The sequence below is a fragment of the Tachyglossus aculeatus genome, chromosome 16 (assembly GCF_015852505.1).
Source record: "Tachyglossus aculeatus isolate mTacAcu1 chromosome 16, mTacAcu1.pri, whole genome shotgun sequence".
NCBI classification, from domain to species: domain Eukaryota; kingdom Metazoa; phylum Chordata; class Mammalia; order Monotremata; family Tachyglossidae; genus Tachyglossus; species Tachyglossus aculeatus.
The window spans coordinates 9,864,324-9,882,185 of record NC_052081.1 but is presented as its reverse complement, the minus strand read 5'-3'; the positions used below and the strand labels follow the sequence as shown (position 1 = coordinate 9,882,185).

Below are 17,862 nucleotides of genomic sequence, written 5' to 3'. Positions count from 1 at the left end.
GACTCCAAAGCCCGGGCTCTTCCCACTGAGCCACACTGCTTCTGGACTTCACAAGCGCTTAGTCTAGTACCCCGCGCTCAGTAAATACGATTGAATGAATGAATGAATAAGGCCCGCCGCGATTGCGCGCGCCGGGCGGTGCCGAGTCACGTGACCCTTCCCTCGCGCATGCGCGCGCGGCGCCAGGCGGCGATTTAAGGAATGAATAAGGCACTCCGCGGCTGCGCCGTGACGTAACCCCCCCGCGCATGCGCGCGCGGCGCCGGGCGGCCCTATATCGCCCCGGGCGGTGCCATGGGGCCGGGGCGGGCGCTGCTCCTGGGCGCGACGGTCCGGGCCGGCCTGCCCGGGCGGGCGCTGGGCGTCTGCAGCGGCGGGGGGCCCCTCGTTCTCTCTCCATCCCGGGCGGCCGAGCCGGGGCTCCGGTGCACCGTCCGGAGGAGCGATCTGCGGGCACGATCCTCGGGCGGGCCCCGCCTGTACCGCGCCGCGCTCTGCACCGAGCTGCAGCAACCCCTGGTCATCGGGGAGGTGGCGGCCCGCCCGCTGAGGCCTCTCGAGGTAGTAGGGACATCGCCCCGGGACCGTCCCCGTCCCCCGAGCACGCCCCCGAACGCGCACCTTTTCCCCAGGTTCACGCCACCGGGCATGCGCCGTTCCCCGGGTACCCGCCCACCCGACACGCCCCCTTCTCTAGACTACGCCCCCGGGCATGCGCAGTCCCCCGGGTCCCCGCCCGCCCGACACGCCCCCTTCTCTAGGCCACGCCCCCGGGCACGCGCAGTCCCCCGGGTCCCCTTCCCTAGGGCCACGCCCCCGGGCGCGCGCCCGCCCGACACGCCCTCTTCCCTAGGCCACGCCCCCGGGCACGCGCCTTCCCCCAGGCCCCGCCCTCCTGTTTGGCCACGTCCCCCCAGCCCCTCCCCTTCCCTAGGCCACGCCCCGGGCATGCGCAGTCCCCCCCGCCCCTCGCCCACCCGATCCCCTTCAAGGCCCTACTGAGAGCTCACCTCCTCCAGGAGGCCTTCCCAGACTGAGCCCAGTCCTTCCTCTCCCCCTCGTCCCCCCCTCCATCTCCCCATAATAATAATAATGGCATTTGTTAAGCGCTTACTATGTGCAGAGCACCGTTCTAAGCACTGGGTGGGGGTTACAAGGTGATCAAGTTGTCCCATGTGGGGCTCACAGTCTTAATCCCCATTTTGCAGATGAGGTAACAGGCTCAGAGAAGTTAAGTGACTTGCCCGAGGTCACACAGCAGACATGTGGGGGAGTCGGGATTCGAACCCACGACCTCTGGCTCCAAAGCCCGCACTCTTTCCACTGAGCCACGCTGCTCCTCTATGCAGCGCCCCATCTTACCTCCTTCGCTTCCCCAAAGCACCTGTATATATGTTTGTACATATTTACTACTCTATTTATTTTACTTGTACATATCTATTCTATTTATTTTATTTTGTTAGTATGTTGGGTTTTGTTCTCCGTCTCCCCCTTCTAGACTGTGAGGCCACTATTGGGTAGGGACTGTCTCTAGATGTTGCCAACTTGTCCTTCCCAAGCGCTTAGTACAGTGCTGTGCACACAGTAAGCGCTCAATAGAGCACTTAGAGAAGCAGCGTGGCTCAGTCGAAAGAGCACGGGCTTTGTAGTCAGCGATCATGGGTTCGAATCTCGGCTCCACCACGTCTGCTGTGTGACCTTGGGCAAGTCACTTAACTTCTCTGCGCCTCAGTTATCTCATCTGAAAAATGGGGATTAAGACTGTGAGCCCCACGTGGGGCAACTTGATCACCTTGTATCCCCCCAGCGCTTAGAACAGTGCTCTGCACATAGTAAGCGCTTAACAAATGCCATTATTATTATTATTATTATTAATAAGTACGATTGATTGATTTTCCCGTCACCAGGCAACGCCCGCGAGCCCGCCCCTTTTCCCAGGACACGCCCCCTATCGGGCAAGCCCATGTCCCAAGCCACGCCTTCTGGGCACGCGCCCCCCCAGGCCACGCCCCTTCCCTCCCATTCCCCGGCGAGCCCGCCCCTAGTGGCCCAGGACGGAAGTGCACCAGCCCCGATTCCGCCCCGCCCAGTTCTCATTCATTCATCCATTCATTCAATCGTATTTATTGAGCGCTTACTGTGTGCAGAGCACTGTACTAAGCGCTTGGGAAGTACAAGTTGGCAACATATAGAGACGGTCCCTACCCAACAGTGGGCTCACAGTTCTCGGCTGGCCAGAACCGGCAGCCCGGGAGGCAGTTCGGCCAACTGTCAGCTGTGTGACTTTGGGCAAGTCACTTAACTCCTCTGTGCCTCAGTTACCTCATCTGTAAAATGGGGATTAAGACTGTGAGCCCCAAGTGGGACAACCTGATCACCTTGTAACCTCCCCAGCGCTTAGAACAGTGCTTGGCACATAGTAAGCGCTTAACAAATACCAACATTATTATTATTATTATAATGAGGATGGTACCTGTTAAGCGCTTAGTATGTTCCAAACACTGTTTTAAGCGCTGGGGTAGATGCAGGGTAATCAGGTTGTCCGACATGGGGCTCACAGTGTTAATCCCCATTTTACAGATGAGGTAGCTGAGGCACAGAGAAGTCAATTGACTTGCCCAAAGTCACCCAGCTGATCAGTGGCGGAGGCCGGATTAGAACCCACGACCTCTGACTCCAAAGCCCGGGCCCTTTGCACTAAGCCACGCTGCTTCTCCTTACCCTGGGACGCTCAGCCCCCAAGTCCCTACCGAGAGCTCACCTCCTCCAGGAGGCCTTCCCAGACTGAGCCTCCTCCTTCCTCTCCCCCTCCCCATCCCCCCCACCCTACCTCCTTCCCCTCCCCACAGCACCTGTATATATGTTTGTACAGTTTTATTACTCTATTTATTTTACTTGTACATATTTACTATTCTATTCTATTTTATTTTGTTAATGATGTGCACCTAGCTTTACTTCCATTTATTCTGATGACTTGACACCTGTCCCCATGTTTTGTTTTGTTGTCTGTCTCCCCCTTCTAGACTGTAAGCCTGTTGTTGGGTAGGGACCGTCTCTATATGTTGCCAACTTGTACTTCCCAAGCGATTAGTACAGTGCTCCGCACACAGTAAGCGCTCAATAAATATGATTGAATGAATGAATGAAAAGTAACTGCCTTGCCTCTGCTCTCCTAGTCCTCTAATTCATTCATTCAATCGTATTTATTGAGCGCTTACTGTGTGCAGAGCTCTAATGCCTCCTGGCGCCGCCCTCCCCTCTCTCTAGATCTCCCAATGCTCCTTCTAACTCCTGAGAAAAATGCAGTTAGAGTCTCGCCCTTCCAAGCTCTGTGCTAAGCACCTGCGGGGGCTTTTTGCAGGTCAGAGTGGGAGTCCACTTCTGTGGAGTGAATTTTGCAGACATCTTGGCCTGCCGGGGTCAGTATCAGGAGAACCAGCCCCTTCCATTCACGCCTGGTGAGTAACGGTGAAATTGAAGCAAACCCCCTTATTCGGTACACAATAATTAACATTTTTTTCTTAGGCTTTTTCTGGTCCCTTTAAAAACCATTCATTCACTCAATTGTATTTATTGAGCACTTACTGTGTGCAGAGCGCTGAACCAAGCGCTTGGGAAAGTACGTTACAACAATAAACGGTGACATTCCCTGCCCTCCCAGCCTCTGGCATTGCATAACATTTTATATTTCTTTACACAGCATGTCAAAACACTTGATACCAGTAAATCTAAGGACTCAGTTTTACGCCCTTTTAACTTGTTATATTCAGGCAACGGCCACACAGCCCTACCAATGGAACTGGGAACTGGGAATCAGGAAACCCGGAGTGCTGTATGGTCTTGGATAAGTCTCCATCCCCCACATCTTACCTCCTTCCCTTCCCCACAGCACCTGTATATATGTGTATATATATATATATATATATATATATATATATATATATATTTGTACATATTTATTACTCTATTTATTTTACTTGTACATATCTATTCTATTTATTTTAGTTTGTTAGTATGTTTGGTTTTGTTCTCTGTCTCCCCCTTTTAGACTGTGAGCCCACTGTTGGGTAGGGACTGTCTCTATATGTTGCCAACTTGTACTTCCCAAGCGCTTAGTACAGTGCTCTGCACAGTAAGTGCTCAATAAATATGATTGATTGATTGAAGTCACTTAACCTCTTTGTGCCTCAGTTTGCTCATCTGTAAAATGGGAGTCTGCTCTCCCTTTGTCTTCATTTGGGAACCCCATGTGGCATAGGCAACCATGTCCAGCCTGATTATCTTGTATCTACCCCAGCGCTTAGACCAGTGGCTGGCGCATATTAAATGCATAACAAGTACCGTGGCTCAGTGGAAAGAGCCCGGGCTTTGGAGTCAGAGGTCATGGGTTCAAATTCCGGCTCCTCCACTTGTCAGCTGTGTGACTCTGGGCAAGTCACTTCACTTCTCTGGGCCTCAGTTACCTCATCTGGAAAATGGGGATGAAGACTGTGAGCTCCCCATGGGACAACCCGATCACCTTGTTAACCTCCCCCAGTGCTTAGTGCTTTGCACATAGTAAGCGCTTAATAAATGCTATCATTAAGTACCACTTTTATTATTACATAAAAAATGCTTAATAAATGCCCTAATCAGGAGGGAACATAACAGAGATAGTTTTAAAAAATGTTAGGACAGACACACAAAATGCGCATACCAGCAAGTTCAAAGATAGACCTGCGGCAGCTCTGGACATGAGAGGCTGAAGAACCTCCACATGTTCACATACAAGCTGCAGTTCAGAAGCTGCAAATTGGATTGCTCACTTGGGACCCTGCTGAGCCTCGTGACCCGAGCCAGCGGCAGGGTGGGGAAGGGGGCAGGGGTGACTTCCCGGAACCGGCAACTCATCATCATCATCATCAATCGTATTTATTGAGCGCTTACTGTGTGCAGAGCACTGTACTAAGTGCTTGGGAAGTACAAGTTGGCAACATATAGAGACAGTCCCTACCCAACAGTGGGCACAGTCCTCTGGACACCTAAGTAGCCCTAAACTTTGGTCCCAACATGACATGTGTCTGGGTGAGAAGCCAAGTGGCCTAGTAGAAAGAGCATGGTCCTGAGAGTCAGAGGACCTGGATTCCAATCCCAGCTCCATCACTTACCTGGTGTGTCCACTTCAGCTCATCATCCCCTTTGCCTAAGAGGCAGCCTTTTGCATCCAGAAAACCCATCAGAGCCCCCTGAAGAACGGGGAATGCTACAGCCACGATTCTGTACATGTGCTTTTTTTCTTCCTCTTAGGAATGGAGTTTTCCGGGGTGGTGCTGGAGACGGGTGAGAACGTTAGCACAGTGAAAGAGGTAAATCCGGGGAATTAGGGATCCCCAGAATCAATATGTGGGTGATCTGTGAGACCTAAAGCTGTAATTCATCTCTGACAGCCTTGCTGGCCAGAGGTTTGAGATGGATGGAATAGAGAAGGAACTGATTTCTAAAAAGCAAGAGGAAGAGATTGGTGGGAGATGGATGAAGGTGGCCAACTGTTTTAGCATCTTTATGGTGATCCAGAGGAGGACCTGCCCCCCCCCCCCCCCCCCCCCCCGAAAAATAGAAACTTGTGCTAACTGAAATAACATCGGTGCTAATCCAGGTTGCGGAGAGTGAGTTGGCAACCCCTTCTCTCCCCCCAACCCAGGCATTGTTTTGCCATTATTTTAGGGTGCTAATCTGCAGGTGTTGCACAGACAGCGGACCAAAACAAGAGACTTGGGCAGTGCAAGGAGTGAGTTATTGGCTCAGTACAGACTGGGCCTGATTTAGGAATCCAGAGTAGATTAACCTCTAAAGCTAGCTTTCTTGCAGGGTGACCGAGTTACCTGTGCCAGTGGCTCCCAGGCTATGGGAGAGGAATGCATCATTGATCAAAAGGTACTTATCTCTAAGTTTAATTCAGGGGTGATTTAAAATCATTACTTTTATTTACTGAGGTTTTTTGGTGTGTGTTTTTTTTTTCACTTGGATTCCCTTTAAACATATGCCACTGCTTGCAAGAACACACCTCCTTTTCTCAGACTGTCCTGGAGTCCTTGATCATCTCACCAGTTATTGAGGGAGCCGGGTGGGTGTCTGTCCAAATGGAACTGAAAAACAGGGCTTTGTTTGTGGAGAGTTGCCTGATAAACAGAAGGCACTGTCCTGTATTTACGTGGAAATGAAGCTTTGGCTTCATGTCCACACTACCTCACCCAGCCTGTTCCAGGAAAAAAGTCATGGCTTGGGATATTACAATTAGTTAATGGACTTTTGAGTTTGTGAAATAGGTAGCACCAGGACTAGAGTGGGCTAGCATAAGGCTCGTAGTCTGTCTTTCTTTGCCCATGAACCCTAGCCTTTATCCAGGCTATTTGAGCAAAGGGGCCTTTGATCTTAGGAAAATGCCCCCCGCCCCCTCCAAATCCTGAGCCTCTTCTTCCTAAAGACATTGAGTTTTCTCACTTGCAGTGCACTCGGTTCCAGCCCATGCACCCGCATCTCCCTTTGCTGGTCCCTGAATGACTCTTGCCTCCTTGTAGGGTCTCTGGCAGATCCCCGAGGGGGTTCCCTACCAAGAAGCTGCTGCCCTGCCTGTGTCTTACGGCACTGCCTTCCTGGCGCTGGAGCATCGGGCATGCACGAAGCAGGGGTAAGGCCACCAGGAAATTTCAAGCTCCCCTCTAGTGTGTAGGATTGGCAGGATTTCCCACTTTCTGTCATCCCGTTCACATAACTGAGCCAGGGAGGAACCCTGGCTGAAATATAGGTGATTTAGGAAATTTAGAGCGAAAGCCCTGGGAGTCAGGACCTGGTTTCTAATCCCGGCTCTGCTGTGTGACCTTGGGCAAGTCCTTTCATTTCTCTGTGCCTCATCTGTAAAAATGGGGATTTAGACCGTGAGCCCCATGTAGAACATGGACTGTGTCCAACCTGATTAGCTTGTTTCTACCCCAACACTTAGTACAGTACCTGGCACATAGTAAGTGCTTAACAAATGCCATAAATAAAGGAAAAATGAAACTCGCTAACTGGAAGCTCATATGAGAAGTTGGGGACAGTTCATCCCCTGTGCTGCAAACTTCATGGGTCCAATCAGTTAATGATATTTACTGAATACTTACTGTGTCCTGTTCTAAGCAGTTGGAAAAGTACAATACAATAGAGGTGGTAGAAAGAATCCCTGCCTACAAGGAATTTACGGTCTAAGGGGCAATCCATTAAAGTAAATTACAGATTAAGATCTGCCCAAAAGGAAGGCCTGTATAGCCAGCACGTCTTATCAATCAGTCAGTGGTGTTTAATGAGCACTATGTGCAGAGCACTGTACTAAGTGCTTGGGAGAGTAAACGGTAACAAAGTTGGTAGACACAGAGCCTGCAGTTTAGAGGATGAAACTTATTCTCACTCCTGGTTACAGGTACAATCCCTATTGAAACCTAAGTACCTTTTCCAAACAGAGAGCTGAGCTTGCTCATTTTGCCCGGTGTCCTTCACTTTGCTTCTTGGGGTGCTCAGAAAACGGCAGGCAGTCCCCCAAATTGTTCAGGTTAGTTGTTCAGTTGGCTAGATGTTGTTTAGCAATGTGAAAATGGTTTCTGGCGGGGCTGGTGATGCTGAAGCCGGATTGGGGTTATGTTTTGAGACTCAGAATTGTTAAACCCGGAGCAGGCTCCTAAGGGAGTTATGGAATTGTACTGGATAGAATAGATTTTCCTCAGCCGAGGAGATTGACATTAAAAACTATGATGGACTAGCTTCCTTTGGGTCTAGTTTAGCTATAGTGCTGCTGTGGAGGTGGAAATGTAGAATAGTTGATTTATTAAAGTCTCCCCATTCCCTCTGATTCCTTGAAAACCCCTCCTCCTCTCTCCGGTACTCTGTCTTCAGGAATGAGAGAGGGATGTGGGGAGTGATGAAGTGATAGGTGCTTCTAGATTGTGAGCCCATTGTTGGGTAAGGATTGTCTCTATTTGTTGCTGAATTGTACTTTCCAAGCACTTAGTACACTGCTCTGCACACAGTTAAGTGCTCAATAAATAGGATTGAATGAATGAATGAATCTCCCTATCTCTGTTCCAGGGAGACTGTTTTAGTGACAGCAGCAGCTGGAGCCACAGGTCTTGCAATGATAGATGTGGCATCCCACGTTTTCCAAGCAAAGGTAACTAACTGCTTCCCCTGCTCTGAATTATCCCCAGCCCAGGAGTGTTGTTGCACGGGCATCTTCCCACCCCTCCCAGCGGATTCCCTTGGGAAGGCAGGGGGTGCTGTGTGAAGGTGGCTGTAGGGAACTCCCTTGTTCATTGTGAGGGACTTTTGGAACCAAATGTGGGTCCACAAGACCTGCCATCGGGCCACCATTTGAGGGGCAGAACTGTTAGCTTTAGTCAGATATGGGAAGAAGTAATCAGAGCTGTCATTAAGCAGCGTTCCCTAGTGTAAAGACCATGGGCCTGGGAGTTGGAGGATCTGCCAGTTGCTTGCTGTGTGACCTTGGGTGAGTCACTTACCCTCTCTGTGCCTGTTTCCTCAACTGTAAAATGGGGATTAAGTTCCTGTTCTCCCTCTTACTTAGATTGTGAGCTCTGGCAAAACAGGGACTGTGTCTGACCTAATTGAACCTACTCCAGTGCTTAGAACAGTGTTTGACATATAGTAAACACTTAACAAATACTATTAAAAAAACCTAACTGATATCCCTTTTCATTTTAAATAACCCTCAGCCTACAAGTACCGCTAAAGTCATCTGTGATTCAGTTGTTAAAGAGACATTAAAAAAACCCAACCTTGGCCTCCTTCAGCCATAAGTAATGTTTATTCATTCAGTCGTATTTATTGAGTGCATACTGTGTGCGGAGCACTGTACTAAGCGCTTAAGAAGAAACCTAAAATGGACTTTGTAGCTCATAATGTCTCCAAACCAAGGCAGATCTCTCCCAGACCCCTCCACATTGGCAGGGACAGAGGCCTTCCATGGAGAACGAGTGCAGGTTCCTAGGAGGGGCTATTTGAGGAGGAGAGCTTCTGGGGTAAGATGGTATTGGGGTCCTCCTGGTAACTTGTCTTCTCATGCAGAGATTGGAGAGATCAGGCTTTTCTGGCTTAAAAATGCTCCCCTCCATCCCCCTGCTGTCAGTTGTTTTGAGTGTTGGAGGCTGGCCCAGCAGGCTTGTCACGTGGGAGGCTCTAGACTGTAAGCTCATTGTGGGCAGGGAATGTGTCCATTTATTGTGAGCCCGCTGTTGGGTAGGGACCCTCTCTGTATGTTGCCAACTTGTACTTCCCAAGTGCTTAGTACAGTGCTCTGCACACAGTAAGCGCTGAATAAATACGATTGAATGAATGAAGGAATATTGTACTCTCCCAAGTGTTTAATACAGTGCTCTGCACACAGTAAGCGCTCAATAAATACGATTGAATGAATGAATGAAGGGTAGGCGCCTGCTTTTCTCCGTGCCGCAGGTGATCGCTGCAGCTGGGAGCGATGACAAGTGCAGACTGGCACTGGAGAGAGGGGCGGCGGCCAGCGTGAATTACAGCCAGGTCGACCTGAAGGAGGAAGTGAAAAAGCTGACCAACGGGCGCGGGGTCGATGTGGCCATCGACATGGTGGGAGGAGATGTCTTCCTCAAAGCCCTCCACAGGTGCCGTCAAGCCACCGATCCCGAAGGCATTGATGCTGGTGGTAGCCTGGGGACCGGGCAGAGCTGAGCCCTCGTTTCCGGTGGTGTTCCCGGACCGTCTCACTCCGCTTCTTGCTCCTCCTCTTTCTGCCTCTCTCTCTCTCCCCTCTCTACTGGCATCATTTCGGGTAGGGGGATGATAGCAACAGCTAGGGAGGGAGTAAAGAATGGAAGGACAAAGTCAAGAAGCAATTGAGTATAGCAAAAATACAATTTTAACTTGAAAATTGCCTGAGACTGCGCAGTATGTAGGCAAATGTAAATTGTTTTGTACATCATACCCAAGTCCTCCTGGGGCCTTCAAACTAGTTCCTACACTCCCGGGTGGCTTTTGGAACACCCTAGTAGAGGCATTCCAGTTTCAGGAGAGAAAATGTCTGGGACGGACAGTGCCAAAATAAATTCACACATTTTTAAATACTTTCTGACCAGGCCCATGGCCTTTTAGGTTTGAAAATCATTCACGTGATGATTTCTCTGAGGAGTGTTTTAAAAATCACTGACAGCGCATTCCAGCAAGATATTTTTCCAGCTCTTTTCTGGCACTACCTGGGGACATGTATTTTCTTGATGAGGTGGACTGTTCCTGTTTTGAAGGTGGACAAAGGAACTGCAGAGACTTCCTTAAATTTTTATTTACCTGCAGCACAGGTTGGTTTAAACAGAAAGGTTGCAAGTGAAACCAAGAACATGGACTGTGTCTAACCTGTTTAGTTTCTATCTACCCCAGTGTTAGTTAAGTGCCTGGCACATTGGTAAGTGCTTAACAAATACCATAACAACAACAAAAAACCCCCAGTTGACCACACTGCAAAACCTTGTTTGTCAGTGATCGCTAAGGGCAGAGTCTTCATGTTGCAGCTAATTGGTCTTGCCTGGTTTAATATCAGCTAATGAACTTTCCATTAAGAGCCTTATTCAGGTGGATTCATTTGTTTATGCAGTGTTAATTGAAACTCTCCAAATGACTGTTGCGGAGGACTGAGAATCAGGTACTCATTCTCAGTACTCTCTTACTTCCCTGCAGAGTCTTGACAACAGCTTCCCAAACAAGTATTGCACATCAGAGATATTTATTCAGCTATAATATATGTCCTGGGTCTCATTGTCAATGGTATTTATTGAGTGCTTACTTAGTGCAAAGTGCTATACTGAGTGTTCGGGAGATTACGCTGCAGAGGAGCAGCATGGCCTAGTGGAAAGAGCAGGGGTCTGGGATTCAGAAAACCTGGGCCTAGTGGAAAGAGTGGGGGTCTGCGATTCAGAGAACCTGGGTTCTAATCCAGACTCTACCACTCGTCTGCTATGTGACACTGGGGAAGTCAGTTCACTTCTCTGAGACTCAGTTTCCTCATCTAAAGTGGGGATTCACTGCCTTTTCTCTCTCCTTATTAGACTGAGCCCCATGTGGGATAAGAACTGTGTCCAAACTGACTAACTTGTATCTACTGCAGGGCTTAGGAGAGTACTTAAAACCTAGTAAGCACATAACACACAATAATAATAACAACAATAATAATAATACAGAAGAAGCAAGAAATGATTCCTGCCCTCCAGGAGCTTTTAATATAATCATTTCAAGATCCATTATAGACTTGAGTTTGGTGGTAAAGAGCATGGGATAAGAGGAAACTTCCTAGGTAGCAGCTCTACACCCATCTTCATATAAGTGTTTTACCCTCTGGCTTCTTTTCCTGGCCCTCCTGTGGCAACCCCAAGGGCTATCGGTCGGTCTGTCCCTTTCGCTAAAGGCCGGGTCTTTTGACAGGTGGGTAATGGCTTTTGAATTTTTTTTCTCAACATGATTTTTTTTTTTTCTCCCCCAACCCCACCTTGTCCTTTGCAGTCTGACGTGGGAGGGTAGGATCGTGACGGTGGGATTTTCTGGAGGAACTATTCCCTCCATCCCGGCCAACCTGTTGCTCCTGAAGAACGTGTCTGCCTTAGGGGTGTACTGGGGTCGGTACAAGGAGCAGGACTTCTCGGTCTTCTCTAGGAGCCTGATGTCAGCTCTCCGCCACACCCAGGAGGGACGGATCCGGCCACACATCGGGGCAGTTTTCAAGCTGGAGGAGGTATGGCCCTGCTGGAGGGGTGGGGAAGGTGGCAGGGTGGAGAATTTTGTTGTTGGGTGGAAAGAGTACAAGAAAGCCACTTTGACCAAGCCACTTAGGCTCCCTGGACCTTATTTTCCTGTAAAATTGGACACATTTCTGCCTCTCCTTTTCAGGGATGCTGTGAACCTGAAAAGATAATGGATGTACACTTTAGGCAAATAAAAGTGCAGTGCCAAAAACAAGGCCTGAGTATTAGAGGAACAGGGAATTCTATGTACCAGGCTTGCCAACGAAAAGAAGTCATTTCATCATATGATAGAATAAGAAAGCAGCATGGCCTAGTGGAAAGAGCTTGGTCCTGGGAATCAGAGGATCTGGATTCTAATCCTGACTCTACCACGTGCCTGCTGTGTGAATTTGGGCAAATCACTTAACTTCTCTGTGCCTCAGTTTCCTCACCTGCAAAATGGGAATTCAAACCCATTCTCCCTCTTAGATTGTGAGCCGCATGTGGAACCTGATAATCTTGTATCTACCTCAGCGCTTAGTATACTATTTGGCACGTAGTTAAGTGCTTAACAGTTAACACTATTATTATTATCGTTATTATTAATTATTATATGAAATGGAACTATTACTTCCCTGGATGCTAAACAAAGAACAAACAGAGAGATGGGGCAGTGGGGAAAACCGAATCCCTCCCGGGACTGCCAGGACACAGGATTCCTGCTCCTCTCCTGGGTGAGGGGGCCCTCAGCGGATGGCTCACGTGGAATCTGTTTCAGGTGACACAAACTAGCTGTTCTGGGAGCAATGGGTTATCCTCAAATCATGGATTGTTTGTACCTCAGAAGGTACAACAGGAAGCATGTTAAAATTCCTAGAAAATAATTACCGAACATGTCTTAATGTGAAGACAAGCACAAGAAGTAAACACTAACTTGACCTTAAGTATACACTCTGAGGTGCAGCTACGTGGTCGTAATTCAGCCTTCTGGAAATGGAATGCTAAGTCCTGCCTTTGTTATCAAGGGACTGTATCCCAGTAATTAATCACTGAAATTCATTTTACTGGTTATTGCCCTTTTCCTACCCCATATAGTTCCATTTTTTCCCCATAATATAATGTGAATATATGTAGTGCTTGTTTTTCTTTGCCAAGCACTTAGCGCATAGTGGGCAGACAACAAATACCATCATGACAACCACTTGGTAAGGGGCAGTTTTTTGCATGTAACCAACTTTTAAAGCTCAGCTTGTTTTAACTCCTCAGGAATTCTTGCTTGGTAACTGGGGGGTCACTAAGGAAGGACTAACCCCTCCCTGCCCTGCCCCAGCTTTCTTCCAAATTCAAATCATCCCCTTAGCTGTAGTAGTAGTATTAGTAGTAGTAATAGTATTTATTAAGCACTTACTGCATGCAGAGCACTGTAGTAAGCGCTGGGAATGAATACAGAGGTGCGAATTAGACACAGTCCTTTCCTTGGGAAGCTACTTCTGGCAGCACATTTCATTTTTCACTCCCTCAGTCGCCAGCATTTAAATACCCCTCTCACATATATCTTATTCTCCTCTAATTAGAATGCAAAGTTTTAATTCATCTTAACTTCAAGGCTGACCCAGGCGCTCAAAACCCCTCTTAAAGAAAACTTACCATTTCGGAAGCTTGGTTCAAAGAATTCATTTTAGCTTGATGAATGACCAGTAGTCACTTCAGAACACACCACCCAGTCAGTATTGAAGAATGGAAAGTTTTAACAACCTCACCTGTTGAACCTGAAGAGGGCTGTGCTAAAGGCACAAAATGGATTAGCTGGAATTTAGGTCCGAGTTATAGCAGTTCAGAGAACAGTGCTATGATGATGTCTGATCGTGACTATACCCTTCTATTTTGTTCGAAGGATGATGTCTCCAGGTTGGCAGGACAAATGGAGTGTGGTTTTTAATATTCTTTTTTACCTTAGTCTTTGGCAGATCCTTAAAGGCCATCTGGTGATTTCACTGTCTGCTTCAGGCAGTGGCTACAAATGAACCTGCAACATCAGCAGTTTTGCTGTCTGCAGTAGTAACTGTGTCAAGCTCTTACTGTGTGCCAAAGCCTGAACGGAGTGCTGGGGTAGAGATAGGATATTCAGTTTAGACACAGTTCCAGTCCCACTTGAAACTTGTAGTTTAAGGGGAAGAGAAAGCATATTTAATCCCCATTTTACAGATGTAGAATCCAAGGCATAGAGAAGTTAAGTGACTTGCCCAAGGTCACAGAGCAGGCCAGTGGTGAAGCTGGAATTAGGAAAGCAGTATGGTAAAACGGCTAGAACACGGACTTGGGAGTGAGCAGCTCATGGATTTTAATCCCGGCTCCACTACTTGTGGGCAAGTCACTTCACTTCTCTAGGCCTCAGTTCCCTCATCTGTAAAATGAGGATTAAGACTGTGAGCCCCACGTGGGACAGGGACTATGTCCAACCCTATTTGCTTGTACCCACCCCAGTGCTTAGCACAGTGCCTTGCACAAAGTAAGCACTTAACAAACATCATAATTATTATTACTATCGATGCCTGTCTTCTTGTTTTGTTTTGTTGTCTGTCTCCCCACTTCTAGACTGTGAGCCCGTTGTTGGGTAGAGATTGTCTCTATCTGTTGCCGAATTGTATTTTCTAAGCACTTAGTACAGTGCTCTGCACACAGTAAGTGCTCAGTAAATACGATTGAATGAGTGAATGAATGAATGAATTAGAACCCAAGTCTTCTGACTCCCAGGCCTGTTATCTTTCCACTAGGCCACACTGTTTCTGCACTAACCAAACTGACAACAAATTGTTGACCAGGATATTTGTGTATCTGTTGACTTGGTGTCTGGTTTCCTGCAGGTAAATGAGGCCTTTCTCCATGTAACCCAGCGCAAATCCACGGGCAAAGTGGTCATCTCCCTGAAGTGAAGCACCACTTGTCTGCTACAGGTCATGAAGGTCATGTTCTGGCTCTTTGCTCATGTCGTGGTACTGTTCCTCATCTTTCTCCTTTCCTTTTTGGCTAAGAGAATTGCCCAGCGGACTTTGTGCAAACATGAACTGGAATCCCAGGCAACCTTGCTGTGTGAAGAACATTGAGTCTCTGCAAACTGCCAAGCATTTCAATGTCTTACGTCATCAAGGATAGAGAGTTGAGCTCACTTTCCCCTTCCAGGTACCCAGGGCGCCTGCTCAAGTCAGAATTTCTCCCCTGGGTGCCAGGAACGCCTCCTCTAGTCTCTGAATCTTGGGGTCAGGGGACTCTGCTCTTGGGCAGTTGACTTAGCAGACCCTCAGTAGGGCAGCATCTTCTTGCCCCCAGCCCCAATGGTGACTCATAGAACATCATCACTGGCCACAAGAGGAGTCTGGAAGGGCTTCTGAAGTTGTTAGTGGTGAGGGAGGGAAGAATAGTTGGTTTTCCCAGCATTACTACACTCCCACCAGCCTTCCCTTCTCTGGTTCCGTCACCTTGCCGGCTTCCAGCCTCCTTCCTATCCTGGTCAAGCCTCAGGAAGCCAGCATCTTGCCCTGCTTTCTCCTGGGTGCACAGATGCCATTGTGTGGTTCACTTGATGAGGGTGATGATTTGTCAAATTCTGGCTAGATTGAGTTGGATGGTGGAGAAAGTGACTCTAGGTCATTGCGGTCTGACGGGAGGCACCACAGGTCGGACCGCAGGAGGGAAGGTTCGGGGAAAGACAGGCCCACAGCTGGCGGTGTTAAAAAAAAAAAATTCTCTGGCAGAAAATTCACCCAGAGGATCATTGAAAATCGAGGAAAGGATGGGGCATAAGGAGGCATGAGTGGAAAATACAGAGAAACAAGCCTGGTGTCTGCTGAGGACCAGATCCCTTTACCATGTTATATTGCCTCCTCCAGGCTGCACGAGACAAATATGGCTGCTTATTCCGTGCCCTACATCATGAGAAAGGTTCACTCCTAGTGTCTCGGCTTCCATTGTTCGTTGTGGCTCTAAAGATGCAGTCATAATAGAGAGGACATTTCTCCGTTGTTAAATGTGGGCTGGAAGCCGAATGAACTTTCTGCCTCTCCATGCTTTTTTCTCACTGGAAAAATTTGATTTGTAAGTATTTGACTCATCTTCCATCCATAGTTTCGTTCCAACATCTGAGCCATTCGTTAATTTAAAATCAATGTAGCTCCTAGCGACAGATCATTTGTTCGAAATTCAAAGTCCTCTCATCCAGACTAGTTGCTGGGGAAAATGTTCTCACCCCTTCTCACTCAGGAAGCACGCACTTCCCTCATCAAAATGAAAAGAGGTTTTGTGCTGACATTTTAGCAGTGTTTTAAACCATGAAAACCAGCCTCTCTCACCCTATATCACCACCTCTATCCCCTGAAACCACTTTTTGAATGGTCATGCACAGAATAGTTTGAAAATAATTTCCTGCACCTGTATTGAATCCTTTTATTACCTTGCAATAGTGGCAATAAATTCTCACTGGTACACTTTGGTGATTTGAGATGTGTTTGTCTTTAATGGGGAGATTTGGAGGAGAAACAGTCTACAGGCCGCGGATCGAATGAGGAGTGCACTGACAAATGAGAAAACAAATGATGTGGCTTTGGAAAATGCCTCCTGCTATTATTGATACCTAATGTTATTAAATCAAAGTAGGGATTTTATATTAAGAGGAGTGCAGTGGGTGACAGTGCCAGGGCGATTTAAGTATAATCTGATCCAGAGGATTGGTAATGAAATACAGAGTCTTTTTATTCAACTGAAGCTATGTCACCTCTTTTTCCATCAGCTTAGTCCTCCTTGACACTTCCTAATGGGGTGACAGGGTGATCTCCTTTCTCTGAGGATTCCTCTGTTTTGCCAAACAGTGGAACTCTGTCCCAGCCCAAACACATCAAATGCTGGGCTAAGGGACAGGAAAAAACTACTCGGTGCCAGGTGGGATTTTGTGGGCGTACTGCTTTGGGTAGGAGATGAGCTTGAGAATTTAGTGGTTAATCAGATTTTTCTAAAGCAACTTCTGAGGAGTCCAGAATGCTTTTCACAGACTTGGCTCAAGCTGGCAGGGGGTTAACTTGAGTAGATGCAGTTCTTCTTGGAAAGGAAGTATACCTTGGACAGGTTTGCCTGGAAGAAGTCATTTGCCTCAAGGCACTGAGTACTTCCTTGCTTTACCTCATTCTACATAGGATTCAGTCCAATATCTTTATCTCATTTGGCTTTAGTGTTGTGGTCACATTTTTAATAAATGCTAAAATGGTGACTAATTTTTAGGATAATAATAATAGTAGTTGTGGTGGTGGCAAACACTCACTCTGTGCCAAGCACTGACTTAAGCACTGAGGTAGATACAAGATAATTGAGTCAGATGCAGTACCTGTCCCACAGGGTGCTCACAATGTAAGTAGGAGGGAGAACAGGTATTGAATCCCCATTTCCCAGTTGAGAAAACTGAGGAACAGAGCAATTAAGTGACTTGCCCTCCTACTAGCTCTCAGGAGTCCAAGTGCTAGGGCTGGTCAAACCGCACCTCGTGAGCCACATATGGCTCTTTTTACTTGCTGAGTAGCTCTCAGTTCATCACTTATTATTTTTCTCCCAATTCCAAAGGAATTTTTTTTTTTTGACCTGCATCACTTGGCCATCTTTGGCTCATGAAGCTTGACCACTTCTGCCATAAGCTTTACTAAGCACCTCACCAATATTCACCTAGAAAGGACCTCCAGCTGCTCCATAGCTTTAATAATGGCATTTACTAAGCCCTTACTATGTTCCAAGCACTGTGCTAGGTAAGATAGGGCACAGTCCCTGCCCCATAAGAGGCTCATAGTCTAAGAGGGAGGGAGAACAGGTATTTTAGCCCCATTATACAGATGAGGAAACGGAGGTGCAGAGATCTGGGCACACTGCCTCTGTAGCTTTGTAGCTACTGCCAAAGGTTCTCCTGGAAGCTCTCAAAACATTTGTATGTGTGTGTGTCTATCCACTTCAGGACAACATTCCTCACCTCCAGGGCTGGAGGAGAGTGATCCCTCCCTGCCACTGATGCTGCTGGTTTCCTGCATCCAGCCCCTACCCTGAATAGGATGCTTCTGGTGCATCC

General features: G+C 47.8%; 1 protein-coding gene across 1 annotated transcript; it reads left to right on the top strand.

Annotated features, from left to right (window-relative positions):
- Positions 1-294: 294 nt before the first annotated feature.
- LOC119938678 (quinone oxidoreductase-like protein 2) lies at positions 295-16,250 on the top strand. Its single transcript, XM_038758593.1, has 9 exons — positions 295-561; positions 3,362-3,458; positions 5,287-5,345; positions 5,848-5,913; positions 6,558-6,667; positions 8,098-8,179; positions 9,481-9,662; positions 11,548-11,776; positions 14,630-16,250. Exons 1-9 carry the CDS (start codon positions 295-297, stop codon positions 14,696-14,698), a joined length of 1,161 nt encoding a protein of 386 aa, XP_038614521.1. The 3' UTR covers positions 14,699-16,250.
- The last annotated feature ends 1,612 nt before the right edge of the window (positions 16,251-17,862 follow it).